Genomic DNA, 15,851 nt, shown 5'->3' with positions numbered 1-15,851 from the left:
GATTAAAAACAACTTCTAGAAATAATTCTACTCTGAAACTGTCAATAAGTCAAACAGTATTTGTTAAAAGCTTGCTCCATGCTGGGCACTGTACTAAGCGCTGGAATTGTAGCTTTGACTGAATGAAAACTTACCTCTACAAGCATATATAGAGAGAGTAGTGTGATTCCAAGGTTATAGAAAATGAGGATACCCCTGAGAGAAAGTGCAGGCCTGTTCTTCATATACTTGTTACCCAACCATATGGAAAGTAGATATATTACAGTAAGGAAAAAAGTAGGAAGGTAGGAGTCCAACATGAGCCATCCTCTGACCCGAGCATCTGAAAAGAAACACACACACACACACACACAGATTACTGAGTAAGAAAGCTGAGTAGGACTTACTGAATTTGATGCTCTCTATTCTAATGGATATAAAATTTCAGTTGGAAGAATACTTAGGTCAAAGATATAGGAAATAAAGTAAATGACCTTTATATTCCAGTTTAAATGTCCCAAACATTCCAGTTTAAGTGCCCTGAAATTCTTCAAAATTAGAAACAAGTTAACACCCAGTCCCTGCTTATATTGTATATAATAATAATTCCTATCTATGTGATACTTTGGGTTTACAAATTTCTTTAGTCTTGCAACAACTGTGCAATAGAAGGTAGTATAAGTTATATTATTCCCATTTTAGAAACAAGGAAAATGAGGCTCTAAAGCGACTTCCCCATGCAGCCAGTATTCAAACTTAGATCTCTGGATTCCAAGTCTTTTGCTCTTACCTCATTAGACTAAGCAGAAAAAAAAAATGTTTTTATAGTCAAAAGGCAATATGTGCTAAGTACTGAAAGCTGATGACAGCATGGTAGAGTAAAGCTGAATATCTAGTTTTTGATGAAAAGAATGCAGGGTGATTAACTTCATAAATCATCCTGTCTTTCAAAAGGAGTATCATTTAATATGGCCCATCTATATTGAAAGCTTTCTTTCCTAATATTTAAATAATAGGACCACAATTGGTAGGTGAGAAAACAAACTTCCTGCATGTTGAAACTTTGTTTTTATAAAAAAAAATTTGCAGTTATTCATGTGCATAAAACATTCTAAATGAATAAAAACACAAAAGGAGTACAAAATCCATATTTTAAGGAGACATACTGAAATAACTGATGATATGTATCCTTTTAAAAAAGATATTATGTACCAAGTTTTATTTTTTCCTACAATCATTTGTTACGCTTCTTCTGTATTCATTCAATAAACACTCATTAACTACCACTGTGTTAAGTGCAGAGATAATAATAATATGAAGTCCCTGACTTCGTAATGCTTATAGGCTAGTGGGGAAATAAGATACAAACATATAACTATAACATAACATTTTACATCATAAGAAGGCTTATGAAAGCATAGTATGTGTGTGTGTGTGTGTGTGTGTGTGTGTGTGTGTGTGTGCGCGCATGTTTTTCTGGGAAATAGAATGCATAAAGGATAGTAATATGAATTAGACCAGAAAGGTAGTGTGGAATCAGAATGTGAAAACCCTTGAATGGCAGACCAAGGAGTTTGGATTTCATTTGGGACACAGTAGGGAGCCATTGAAGGCTTTTGAGCAGAGGGCTTTCATTATCAGATCTATTTAGAAGAAAAATAATGTCTGCAGCAGTTTGCATGATGGCTGAGAGTAAAGAAAGAATTGGGAAATAACTCTTATTCATTCTTATAAATTTGAATCAATTCTTTACATATTTTGGAAATGAGACCTTTATCAGAGAAATTTGATGTAAAAAATTTCCCAGTTTCCCTTTTAACTTAGCATTATTGGACTTGTTTCTGCAAAAACTTTAATTCTATATAATTAAAATTGGTCATTTTATCTTCTGTGATTCTCTCTATCCCTTGTTTGGTCATGAACATTTACTCAATCCACACATCTGACAGATACCTTTTTCCTACCTTTATCTAATTTGTCTATGAAATGACCTTTTATATCTAGTTCATGTTACTATTTGAAGCTTACCTTGGTATGGTGTATGAAGTATTGGTCTAAATCTAAATTCTTTCATATTGCTGTCCAATTTTCCCAGCAGTTTTTATCAAATAGTGAGTCCTTATGCCAGCAGCTTATTCAAATTTATAAGAATAAGAGCAATTCCCCAAATGATAAATAGTCTAAGGATATAAATAGTTCTCAAAAGGGGAAAACCAAGTTAATCACTAATCTGGTTAATCACCAAATCACTGATAATTATAGACAAGCAAATTAAAGGGATTAATGTGTTCTACCTCATATCCATCTGCTTGGCAAAGAAGACAAAAAAGGAAAATGATGAATGCTGGAAGGACTGGGGGATAATAGATACATTGATGCACTATTGATGGGCCTGTGAATGTATACAAAGAGCAATTTGGAGTTATTCACAAAAAGTTACTAAATAGTATTTGTCCTCTGACTTAGCTATATCATTTCCAGCCTTATACTCAAAAGTGATTTTTCTTTTGGGGGGGGGGCTAGGCAATGGGGTTAAGTGACTTGGCCAGTGTCACACAGCTAGTGAGTGTTATGTGTCTGAGGCCAGATTTGAATTCAGGTCCTCCTGACTCCAGGCCCAGTGCTCTATTCACTATGCTACCTAGCTGCCCCCAAAAGTGATTTTTTTTAAAGAGAAGATCCTATATGTATGCATGTGTGTGTGTATATGTATGTACATATATATACACATATATATGTATATGTGTGTATACATACATATGTGTGTATGTGTATATATGTATATATTTGCCACCACTATTTTGTAGTGGCAAAAAACTGGATACTAAAGAGATGCCCATCACTTGGGGAATATCTGAACAAATTGTAGTATATTACTGTGATGGAATACTGTTTTGCTATAAGAATTGAGGAAATAGATGATTTCAGAGACATGGAAAGTATTAACTGATGGAGAGTGAGGTAAACCGAACCAGAAGAACAATTTACACTATAACATAAATGTTCCAAAAGAAATTATTTTGAAGACTTTCATAAACTGACAAAGAATGAAATGAGCAGAACCAAAAGAACAATTTACACAGTAACAACAACATTGTAAAGACAAACAACTTTGAAAGCTAGAAGAACCATGATCAATGACCAATCATCCATGATCCCAAAGGACTTGATGATGAAATGTGCTATCTATCTCCTGACAGAGAAGTGCGCAGAATGAAATGTACAGGGCAGCTAGGTGGCACAGTAGAAAGAGCGCCAGGCTTAGAGTCAGGAAGACCTGAGTTCAAACTCAGCCTCAGTTTCCTCATCTGTAAAATGAGCTGGAGAAGGAAATGGCAAACCACTCTGGTTGGTTGGTTGGTTGGTGTCCTTCATTCTTGAAGAGAACCAAAATTACATCACGATGTTGGAATCAAGGTAAAATGTGTCTGACTATGGCTGATCAAACCAATAAGAGCTCAAAAGTCTCTACCACAGGTTGGGCACAAATAGTCAATATGAACATTTGGAGTGGAGATGTCTCTAAATTTTTGTATTTCATGGTTCTTTTGAACTACCACAATTCTGCTTTGCTCACGGAGCACAGTGCCTTCTTTGACGCAGGCATCAAATCTTTTACCAGTGTCTCCCATGTCACACAATTGATTCCAAAGTTCTTCAGAGAGACCTTGAGAGTGTTCTGGAATCACTTCTGATCTTTGTGTGAACATTTGTCTTGTGTGAGTTCTCCATAAAATAGTCTTTTAGGCAAATGTACATTTGGCATTTGAACAACATGGCCAGTCTATCAGAGTTGTGCTCTCAGCTTTAGAGTTTGAATGCTTGGCAGTTTAGCTTGAGAAAGGACCTCAGAGTCCAGTACTTTATCTTGCCAGGTGATCTTCAGAATCTTCCTAAGACATATTTCCTGGCATGCTGCTGGTATGGTACTGTCCAGGTTTCACAGGCATACAACAATGAGGTCAACATGATGGCTCTGTAAATCTTCAGTTTGTTAGGCTGGCTAAAACCTCTTCTCTACCACATTTTCCTTTGGAGACTCCCAAACACTGAGCTAGGTCTGACAATGTGTGTATAAACCTCACCATCCTCATCATCTATGTGCATATCCCTGAAAAGTATACTGCTAAGATAAGTGAACTTATCCACAACATTCAAAATTTCTCCATTGGCTGTAACTGATGTTCCATGTATGTTCCAATGATATGGTGCTGGCTGCTTGAGAACCTGTGCTTTCTTGATAATAATTGTTAGGCCAAAATTAGCACAAGCAGCAGAGAATGATCCATACTTCATTATATCTCAGTCTCAGAGGCTGCATTAATTGCACAATCATCTGAGAACAAAAAATCATGCACCAACTGTTTCTCCACTTTAGTCTTGGCTTTAAGTCTTTTCAAGTTAAATAATTTGCCATCAGTGCAGTAGCTGACCTTGATGCCATTTTAACCCCACATGGGGTCATGAAGAGTCAGACACAACTGCACAACAACATGAGACATATATTTTTAGAATGTAGTCAATAAGGGATTTGTTTTACTTGACTATGCATATTTATCACAAGGAGTTTATTTTTCCTTTTATTTCTGAGTAGAGTAGGGGGAGAAAGAGAAAATAGATTTTTGTTAATTAAGTTTTTTAAAAAGATCAGGGATAGGAAGACTTGTTAGGAGGTTATTACAATAGTATAGAAGGATTTAATATAGAATTATATTAGGGTAGTGGCAGTGAAAATTCTATTTTCGCAAAGGAAGAGAAGAGATGCAAGATGTGTTTCAATGGAATTGACAGGAGTTGGCAACTGATTATATAAGAGAGGTGGGGAGAAATAAGAGTCAAAGATAACCCCATGGTTTTGAAAAGGGAAGAGTCGATTGTGCCATACATAGTAAAAGTTAAATCATAAGGAGCTAGTTTTTGGGGAAATAGATGGCAAATGTGATTTTAGACACTGAGTTTGAAATGGCTATGTGGGATCCTGAAAGTAACTGGAAATTTGAGTCTATTAGTTCAGAGTAGAGGTTAGGCATGGAGATAGTGATTTGTGAGGTTATCTGCGTATAAATGGCATTTGAGGCTGTTTCATGAATAAAATTGCCAAAGGACAGAATGTTTAAAGAGAAACGAAAAGAGCCAAAGATGGTCCCTCAAGGAATATGTTTAATAAGGAGTTAGGAAGAGGATGTCATATCAGCCAAGGAGGCAGAAAAGGAGTGGTTAGAGAGAGGAGAAAAACCAAGATAGTGATGGATCTCCAAGCTGGAGTAGAAGAAAGGATCCACTAGGAGAGAATGGTCAATTGTGTCGAATAGACACCAAAAGAGGCCACTGAATTTGGCAATTAGGAGTCAGTGGTGACCTTTGAGAAAGAAGTTTTAATAGAATGCTTCAGGTCCTAGAATATTGCTGATGACATAGCAGGACCTCAATAAATATTTGTTATTACTCTGGCTACCAGACGAAAAAATCACTTCAGTTTCTTACACCAGGGCTCTGCTGTGACTATACCCAAATGAATGCAGCTATACCTTTTGGCCACTACATAGGGCTACGTAAACTGTCTGTCTGTCTGTCTCTCTCCTTCTCCCTTCCTCTCTCTCTCTGTCTCTCTGTCTCTGTCTCTCTCTCTTTCTCTCTCTCTCTCTCTCTCTCTCTCTCTCTCTCTCTCTCTCTCTCAAGTCTCCACCCATTCTGAAGAAGCTATGTTGCTCCTCCACCCTTTACCACACATTTGAACTAAGAAGTCATAGAATTTTATAGACCTTAGAGATTGTCTATGGGTTCTATTATTCATACTTTTAAGTCAGTGCCTTCCTCATTTTTCTCAGCACAATCAGATTACAGTAGTTTCCTTCTCCTTTCTAGAGTGTGTGTGGATCTCCTTTGTAGTTTAGCATTTAGCTCACAGGTTTTGCATTTTTAGAAAGGCGAGAAGAAATAGCAGTGACCTGGACGCTGGAAACTTCATGAAGTGATATGAAAATTCACCCAGCCTGCTTTGTGAAGGACATCTGATTCTGGTTGCCAATTTTATGATTCCCTGGCTACAAAAGGAAATCCTATAAAAAAGGACTAATGCCCAATAAACTCTAACATTAACTGATTTCATATCACCACAAATTTCCAGATCCCAGGAGATGGCCTGAGTTAGGTTTGAGTTATGTCCAAAGACATTAGTGTTTAAGGTAAGTTTCGAATAAAAAGTACAACATCATCAAGAATTCTAAATTGTCTACTTACCCTACAGATGTAAATGAGAAATTTGGGGCTTTGGTGATTATGTTAAAGGAATACAGTAATCACCTATTGTATCCTATATAGCAACCTGGAATGGTTTAGGTTAGACTGATGTTAAAGCAGGGGGATACAATAAAGGACCTCTGGATAGATCTTTCAGTTCTATGATTCTGAAGAATGGGAGAAGAGCCACACTAATATACTACACATCTAGGTAGTACAATGGTTAAGAGTATTGGACTGGACAGGAAGACCTGTGTTCAAACGTCACCTCAGATACTAGCTGTGCAATCTTGGGCAAGTCCCTCAGTTTCCTCATCTATAAAATGGGGATAATAATTGCACTTCCCTCACCCGATTGTTGTGAGGATTAGGTGAGCTAATGTGTATAGTGCTTTGTCAACCTTAAAGTGCTATATAAATGCTAGTTATTATTATTTTTTCACATTGAATGAATAAAGCATTTATTAAGCATTTACTATATGCAAAGCACTATGCTTAGCCCTGGGGATACAAAAAGAAAAGTGAGACAGTACCTGCTTTCAAGGAGCTCACATTCTAATGGAGGAGACAAAGCACTAGGGTGAAGTGGCAAAGCAGATGGTGATGCCTCTTCTTTAATGTCACTTTCACTGTTAAAACCATATCTGTTTCTGATATCAAACCATTTGACAGTGCCAAGGACTTTGATGACAAAGACCTTTCCTTTCTGGGTCTTCAGGAGCTGTGGCTGTGGCACCTGTCAGATCAGCTGCATCTTCACAGGGGCTGCTTTGCACAATGATGGCTGAGGGTTCTGGCCTGGAAGTGTTGCTGCTATTTTGCCCTAGGCTCTTGGGTTCTGGGCTGGCTCTGTCAGGTCTTTGTCATTAGAGAGGCAGAAGGCAATGTGTGGCAGCCAAGTCGGACTACCACTACCACCATCCCCTGGACCTCTAAAATACTGGTTCCTCAGTCTTTTGAGACCTCACACACTAGAACTGTAAAAGTTTTGCAAATTATTAAGTCCCAAGTTCTACATGACCATAGCAAGAAGGGAATATAGAGAGATTCAAAGGCATGGTATTGGCCAACAAGACTTCCTTCTACATTCATACCTAAGTTCTAAACTCCATTAGCCAAATCACAATGTACTGCCAGTATTGATGGCAAGCAAAGTGAGGAGTATATATTTTATGCAAGATGTAGGACAGGAAACATCTGATGCAGGCAAGCACACAGCAGCATGTGGGGTTGGCATCTGGAAATCAATCTGATTCTATGTCAGAGATTTGGAAATCAACAAATATGCAAGTGGCATTTATTAGATGCTAGGCTCTGTAGAGGATGCAATGAAACGTAACTTATTTCTCAGTACAAACAGCTTACTCTCTAGTAGTAGAAATGAAACAAAGTTAATCAACAATACAAGAATTAATAGAAATATACTAACATAAGGTATGTCATAAGGCAGTACATAATTAATTACCAAATGAATAAATGCTGAGTTGAGAGAAAAGAGAGATCATCGTGCATTGGAGTAGTTGAGATGTCTTCCTGAAGGAGGCAGTCCTTGTACTAGTCCTTGAAGAAGAAGTAGGATTTTACACTGAGGGACAGATGGGGTAAGGGCATTGTAGGCAGGGGGAAAGGGGCAGGAAAGAATGAAGTAAATTCAGGAGAAAGTAAATATACTTGTTTGGATGCACTAGAAGATTTGTATCAGTGATCCTGGGGGGGAAAAAAAGGCTGGAGAGGTCAAACGGGGCCAGACTATGAGGTCAAATGCGAACAGATTATGGAAAGCTCTGAATGCCAGATTACATATTTTGAACTTTATCCCCTAGGCCAGGGGTGGGGAACCTTTAGCCTAGAGGCCACATATGGTCCTCTAGGTCCTCAAATATGGCCCTTTGACTGAATCCAAACTTCACAGAACAAATCCCCTTAATAAAAAGGATTTGTTCTGTAAAACTTGGCTTCAGACAAAAGGCAGAACCCAAGGATCTAGAAGGCCACACATGGCCTCAAGGGTGCAGGTTCCGTACCCCTTCTCTAGGCAATAGAAGCCCATTGAAATCTTTGAAAAAACCCCACAAAAACCCACCTGAAAACACCCCCTCTCCCAGTCTTCTGGGTGACAAGAAGTGTTTTCAAGTTAATGTGGACAGATTTGAGTGGGGGTGGGGGTGGGGGTAGATGGGTGGGGGTGGAATTAAGAGACCAGAGAAGAAGCTGCAATTTTAATTCAGATCTGAACTAATGAAAGTTTGGACTGGAATGGAATAAAAGGAAGGAATGGACATGAAAGAAACTGCAAAGGAAGAATTTATATTTTTGGTCATTGATTGGGGGCCAGAGAGGTCAAAGATGATGACATAAGACTAAACCGGGATTATTGGGGAAATGTTGTCTTTAAAAGAAATCTGGAAGGAGATATTTTTTAGGGGAACATGAGATGTTTGGTTTTAAACCATGAGATATATAAGAGGAAACTGAATCCTGAGAGGACAGGGATAGCTGTAGCTTTGGGAGCCATTTGATAGTTGAAGCTGTGGATAAGAATAAGTGAGTGTGTATAAAGAAAAAAGAGCAGAAAACCAATGACTAAACCTTGGGAAATAGAGGATGAAAAAATAAAGATAATCCAACAAAGAAGATAGAGAATGAACAGCTGCAGTGAGGAGAAGAACTGTGTTATTGAGAGTTGGTAAGGATACCTTGATCAATTGATTCTTAACCCCCACAGATAACAGAAACAACTAGACATCAAAGTATTAAATGAAGTACAAAGAAGTACCTATAGTTTGTTATGTTTACAAAGTGTGAAGACTTTTTCCTTGATGGAATTAGAAAGGTAGCTTGCCACTGGCTGGCTGAATATTGGTTTTAGACTGGCCTTTAAAGAAGAAGCTTAGCCACTTGCCAACTCTTGAGACAGTGGAAGCTGGAGAGCTTTGCAGAATGTGACCCCTGGAAATCTAGAGGATAGCCATCTATGGAGGAACAACCCAGCTATGTGAGGAAACTGCTCTCTTTCTTCCCCTTAAGCCTTCAGAGGGCAGTGGCAGAGAAGAGGATTTCTATCCCCCCAACTGCATCAGCTAAGGTACTTTACATCAGAATTATTTGCCCATGAGGAGATATCAAGCCCAGCAAGGAGTAGGCCAAAGAGAGAGTCCATAGAGACTACAAAGAATGTGAGCCCTGGCATCAGAGGAGGCAGTCAGCTATGGATTCAAGTGAGAATTATCCTTAGAAATCGAGGCAAGATGTGAAGAGGAGGAAGTGTAAGGAGCCCAACTGAGCAACCTGCCCAGCAGAGATACTGTATCTAGGAGAGAGTAGCATGAGGGTACTATAAGAAGAGAAAAGATGTGAACTATCTTGCCTATGTGTGTCCCTGCTATGTATGTATCTATCGATTCTTTTGGCTGTATGGGAGAGTGCCTCAGGTTTATAGAAGAAAGTTTTATTGCTACTCTTCTTAAAAAGCCATCTTAATAAATGCCTTTGCTTTCAGCTACTTGCGCCTATTGTCTATTAAAGCTAAGCTCCCTGGTAGGGGCTCATTAGCTATAGTTTTAGGAGTGTAGATACACAAGTACCTTGAATTTAGGTAAGCACCCTCACCCCCTGCCAAGACCCAACCTGCAGCCTGTACTAAGAGAATGTGCTACATTAAAAAACAACTTTGGTGTGTTCTGGCTAAAGCCACCATGATTCCAGTTTCAGAAATTAGGTAGAGGGGAGGGAATTTTCAGTCTCTAAAGAATGCAATTATACAAGCCAAGACAGAGCTGTTAAATGGCCTCAAGTCAGAAACTCAGTCTCTAAGATTCAGTTCAGGAACTAACTTGTCATGTGACCTTGGGGAAGCCACTAAACCTTTCTAGGTCTGGGTTTCCTCATCTAGCAAATGAAGTAGTTAGACTACATAATGTCTTCCAGCTCTAAAATGCTATAGTTTTAGGTAACCAGACACAGTACCTGGCAGACTTAAAATGAAAAGGAGAAGAATAAATGGGGAGATGGTGAAAGGGACGGATAAAGGAAACTGGGTCAGGGAAACTTAATACAGGAAACCAGAAAAAATGCTTCTCCAGCAAAAAGCTTTCTATTGATACATACTCATAACTAGGACCCTGAAATACTTAAGGTTAGCTTTATCCTACAGCCTGGATCTGTATCCAACTCTAGTCCAACCTTGGGAAGATGGGTGGAGGACAGTATCTGAAGGACTAAACAAGTTCTAGAGTTGTCAGGGTTTACATTTGCTCTAGGGTGGACCAAAGGCATCTTTCTAGAAGCCTTTAGGCTTACCCTGGGCTTCTCTAAAATTCTCTTAAATTCTAGAGTAGTCTTAGAATTGGCTTAGCCTTATCCAATAACATGTAGGCTAGGGTTTCAGGAATGAAGGGGCTGAAGAAAGTGAAAACTGCAATTGGCAGAGCTAGGGTTCAAATTCAAACATTCTAGTTTCAAGCCTAATATCATGCTATCCATTCCATGGCAATGCCACCTTTAATCCATAGAAGCTGATTCTAAGATGAGAATCTCAGAAGGCTTGATTGCTACTATGTGTCTGTCAAGGGTGAGGAAACTTAGGTTCATTACTTGCAAATCCTGCCTAGAGGCAAGACAATATAGTGGGAAGAGCATTGGGCCAGTAGCTAAAAGATCTTGAGCAAATTATGTAACATCTGAGCCATTTAAACCACACTTATAAAAGTGGAATAAAACTTTCTGGAACTGGCAATTTAAAAGTCATCCACATAGTCTCTAGACATAGAGCTAGAACTTTGAATGAAACAACAAATAACACAGAGGGGGAAGTTCCTGATTCTAGCCTCTAGGATCTACCTCTCTCTCTGTGTTTTATCCTTAATGTACAGAAGAAAGAATAAGAAGGAGAGAGGCAAATAAAGTCCTAAATCACTGGCAGAACTACTTTTCTCTTTCAGTAAGCTAACACATTTTAAAAAATTTTATTTTTATTCTGAACTTAACAAACATCAATTAAAATGAGCATTTCCATATACACAATAGAAAAGAAAAAAAGGATTGCTCATGAAATTGTGGGCCTCTATTATGTACAACTCGCTTTTCTTTTAAAGCATATAATAAATTCAACCTGTACCTTTTTAAAATGTTGGAGTAATTATACTATTTCACAGGTTTTCTGTGAGGATCAAATGAGATAATAGATGTACCAGTCATTTGAAAACTATAAATTACTAGATAATTTTTTGTGTATTTTATTTAATTAATTTAACTCAATAATTTGATATTTTATTATTTAATACTTTATTTCTATAATTTATTACATAGATTATTACACAAATGAAAGGTATTTTATTATGTTCACTGAAGAAATTCCATGGGCAAATAACTCACTCACCTCGAGGTCCAAACATGTTGTCCAAAAAAGCATTGACTTCATTATCAAAGGCTGTTAGCTGCTCCTGAAAAGATAAATGATAGGTACTTTAAGTTTCTTTTTGAGGAGTATAGAAACCCAAAGGGCTTTGGACAGCTGAATCTCACAAGGTCCTAGCTGTGGGACCTTTAATTTGAAAGAGATGAAAAAAGAAAGGGAGAAGAGGTTAAAAATGCCCCTGCACCCTTGGTTAGATTGTGGGGATTGGAAAGGAAAACTACTTCTTTAATCATCTTAGGCTTCTTAAAATGCATGTCATGGTAAACAGGCTCTATGAGCTCAACTCATTTCTTGCATATTAATGTCCCAGGTTTACTGACCCAAATTCCATTGACTTCCCCTGCCCCAAATTCTTTGAAAGGCCCAGAGGGCACAAATACAATTTTGAAATGAAGATTTCACTCAGATCAATTGCCTGAATGTGAATATGAAACTTCAGAGAGGAACATCTTTTCAAATACTACAAACTGTGGCAACTATCTTTTTTTTTGGCTACATTTCCACATTTTTTCTCGATATAATCTCTTGTACCTCAGTGCACATCTAAAACTCTATTAAAGAGGACCACTATTCCTTGTTTCACATAGCAATTCTACCCTTAACTGGGACCAGAAGAAAGCCACAATAAGCTAAAAAAATCTAGAACAAGGTATCTTCTCCTGTTTGACACAACTCCCATTCCTATGAGTCTGTCATTTCCTTGCTTAAGTAATCTGCTAAGATGCTCTCTACCCTTATTATAGAAACTGCTTTCAGCAACTGCATAGAGAAGGCAGACGATGCCTAAATTGTCATGCCTTCTTCAGTGTGGGAAAGGAGAGTTTATTATCCTATTTGTTTCCAGCAAAGGAAGATGCCTGTCTCTATAAGGATTCATTCAACACAATTTTGCTAAACAAATATCATATATAGAGAACTGTATGACATGCTGGGAGAGATTAAATTTTATATAAGATTTAGTCTTTTGTCCTCATGGAGCTTATAGCTTAATACAGAATACAATATATACACACACACAAAATAGTAATCAGGGTAGAAGAAAGGAATATAGCCCAACTCCCCTCACAACCACTCCACAAAGACCTAGAAAATGTACCATATTGAGTCCTGAAATATTACTTTTTCCAGCCTAAGTGTGTATAGGGAGGTCTTCAGCCACCGAGGACAAGATGTGATCAGGAGGGCACTCCAATGAGACTTCCAGTTCAGGGACTGAATTGCTGGCCTCGGGCTATGCATACCAAAGGGCAGGGAGCAAGAATGGGTACAAACTGGCAGCTCCATATCTCATATCCCAGAATTGGATCAAATATCCAGGGCAGCCTGAGGAAGGGACATAATCCCAGAGGCCATGGGCTGGGGCAAGGAGCAGTGAGGGAAGTGCTATAGACCAAAGGAAGGCTTCAGAGAAGAGGTGGCATTTGAGTTGAGCTTTTAAAAAAATGGCTAGAAACTCAATAGGCCAAACTGTGGGAGTGAGGACTTTTCAGCCACAAGAGGATCCTTTTGGCAGCTACTCTGTCCCTGACTACACAGAAGATGAGGTAATTGGTCCTCACTTCTAGGAGGCTGATGTGGAATGTGATGCCTGTTCAAGTCCAAAGTTCTATCTGTGATGCCAAATGGCTCTGACTTTCAAAACCTGAAATGTCCTGAAAGGGAAATGATGATTGGCAGAATTGCTGAAAGAAGGCCCCACACATTTTAGTCCTGAGCACTTCAATCAGACCTGTACCTTCTTTGGTCACTCTAGGTCAGAGGTACTTAACCTGGAGTCCATGAACTTTTGGGTTTTTAAAAAAAATATTTTGACTACTGCATTTCACCATAAGTGGTTTGCTTTGTAATCCTATGTATTTTGTTTTACGTATTTAAAATCATTATTTTAAGGAGGGGCCCACAGATTTTAGCAGATTGTCAAAGGGGTGCATCCATGACATAAAAAAGTTAAGAATCTGGTCTAGAGGGTCATGCAAAACTAACAGATATTCTTATTCAATGCGGCCACCTTCAGACTTTACACACAAGGAGCCTGGAGGCTCCTGGAACCAAGCCAAAGGCAAATGTGCTTGCCTGTTCAGGATAAAAAGTTTTAATCTCTCCTGCCCTTCCTTGGCACTGGGCAGACCTGAATTTGACCAATGAGGTTGAGGCCAAAGGTGAATGTCAATCTCACTGAAGTGTCCTTTCCCTATCCTCCTGCCATAACAGATAGCACTGGAAACCCCTTCTTGGGTGCTGAATCCATCAGGTATCCAAGTATGATAAGGCTGTGGAAAAACAACTGTGAAAACCTGTTTGATTTATACTCACAGGAAAATGAAGTCTGAGCCAAGATTCTGTTTAAAGTGTGTAAGGCTGGTGATCTTTTTCTACATTTCAATTGCACTTCTTTGTTGGGAGAAAAAAAGGAGAGGAAGAAGGAAGGTGGGTGAGGGAAAGACAGAAATCAGGAGGTAATGAGAGTGAAAAAAGCTGAAGTTTCCTAGGTCTGTGTTATCCAGAAGTTCCTTAAGGGATGTAGAGAACTGAGGGACTTCAGGGGACTAAGGGTCTCTGCATCTTATGCTTATCACCCCTATGGAGCTGTAACTGAACAATAAATGTTTGGTGTATTGTGTGAATACAATTTAAGCATTCTATGTAGGTCAAACTTTACAAAGAGCAGTAATTTTCAGTTTTTTAGAGTAAGTGGGCTTCTGGCCCACAGACTGAGAGGGAATCGAGTGGCTGATCAGAGCGGGATTGCAGGGATCTCTTTGCTGATGCTGAGGCAGGATTCTCTTGTTTTGCCTGTGTTTGGGTCTGGGTCACAGTTCTGGGTGGCAATCCTGGGGCAAGGAGGAATGCTGGCATGGTAGAGCTTGTAGAGAGAATCCTCCTTACAGTTCCAAGGCAGAAAAGAGTGCCTGTGGTCACCCACAGACCAGAGCATAGGCCACGAAAGGAGTAAACACCTTGCCCTTGATCATACCACCTAGGAAGAACTGAAAACTTACAGGTCCCTAGAAGTATCTCTGAAAACAGCTGCACAAAACTCACAAAGCTTGGGACAGTACATTCTCCGCACTGGAAGCAGACCCCTACCTTAACAAAGAGTTTAAACTCAAGTAAATGGCTGAGATCATGAGTAAACTGTGCAAAAAGTCAAACCGTAGAATCTTTCTTTGGTAACAAAGAAGATAAAAACATACAACCAGAAGAAGACAACAAAGTCAAAGCTCCTACATCCAAAGCCTCTAAGAAAAATATGAATTAGTCCCAGGCCATGGAAGAGCTCAAAAACGATTTTGAGAAGCAAGTAAGAGAAGTAGAGGAAAAACTAGGAAGAGAAATGGGAGTGATGCAAGAAAATCATGAAAAACTAGTCAACAGCTTACTAAAGGAGACCCAAAAAATACTGAAGAAAATAACACCTTAAAAAATAGCCTAACCCAAATGGCAAAAGAGGTCCAAAAAGCCAATGAAAAGAATGCCTTAAAAAGCAGAATTGGCCAAATGGGACAGGAAGCCCAAAAGCTCACTGAAGAAAATACTTCCTTAAAAATTAGAATGGAGCAATTGGAAGCTAGTGACTTTATGAGAAATCAAGACATTGTAAAACAAAACCAAAAGAATGAAAAAATAGAAGACAATTGAAGTATCTCATTGGAAAAACAACTGACCTGGAAAATAGATCCAGGAGAGATAATTTGAAAATTATAGAGTAAGCAGCTTCTCTCTAGTAACACCATTTGAGTTCCTACAATGTGCCAGGAACTTTGTAAATCTTTTATCATTTGATCCCTACATCAACCCTGAGAGGTAAATGCTATTATTTCCCCACTTAAGGGGGTTCTGATTTGAACTCTGGTGTTCCTGACTCAAGGCCCAGCACTCCATCCATTATGCCACCTAGCTGCTTCTTGAGCAGGCCTATAGCATCACACTTAATAGAGGTAGACAGATGCCTTCCCCCACTTAGTCCTCAACTCCTTGCAATTTGATTTTGGCTACTACCATGGTACTACTATTATTGAAAATCTTCTTTTAAGAACACCTGAAGAAATATATTTAAGATAAGGATAATGAAGCTATTAGATCAACAGATCAAGCCAAGTCAAAGCCCGGATTGGAAAACCAGATGTGGTAATATATAGAGACACAAATGATGAGGATTTTAGTATGGTACAGCAAAAGGATTTGGAATCAGGTCTTGTTTTGAATACCAATTTTT

The 15,851-nt window shown here is 38.7% G+C and overlaps 1 protein-coding gene across 1 annotated transcript in view; it reads right to left on the bottom strand.

Moving 5' to 3' along the window:
• Positions 1 to 15,851, bottom strand: part of ELOVL2 (ELOVL fatty acid elongase 2) — an 89,556-nt gene that overhangs the window by 29,172 nt on the left and 44,533 nt on the right. Inside the window, exons 2-3 of the mRNA XM_020963043.2 lie at positions 11,597 to 11,660; positions 135 to 322 (exon numbers count right to left, since the gene is read on the bottom strand). Of these exons, the coding sequence (XP_020818702.1) occupies positions 135 to 322; positions 11,597 to 11,660 (252 nt within the window). The remainder of the gene's footprint in view (positions 1 to 134; positions 323 to 11,596; positions 11,661 to 15,851) is intronic.

The sequence above is a fragment of the Phascolarctos cinereus genome, unplaced genomic scaffold (genome assembly GCF_003287225.1).
Source record: "Phascolarctos cinereus isolate Bilbo 61053 unplaced genomic scaffold, phaCin_HiC Scaffold_4;HRSCAF=312, whole genome shotgun sequence".
NCBI lineage: Eukaryota > Metazoa > Chordata > Mammalia > Diprotodontia > Phascolarctidae > Phascolarctos > Phascolarctos cinereus.
This window is presented reverse-complemented; position numbering and strand designations above follow the sequence as displayed.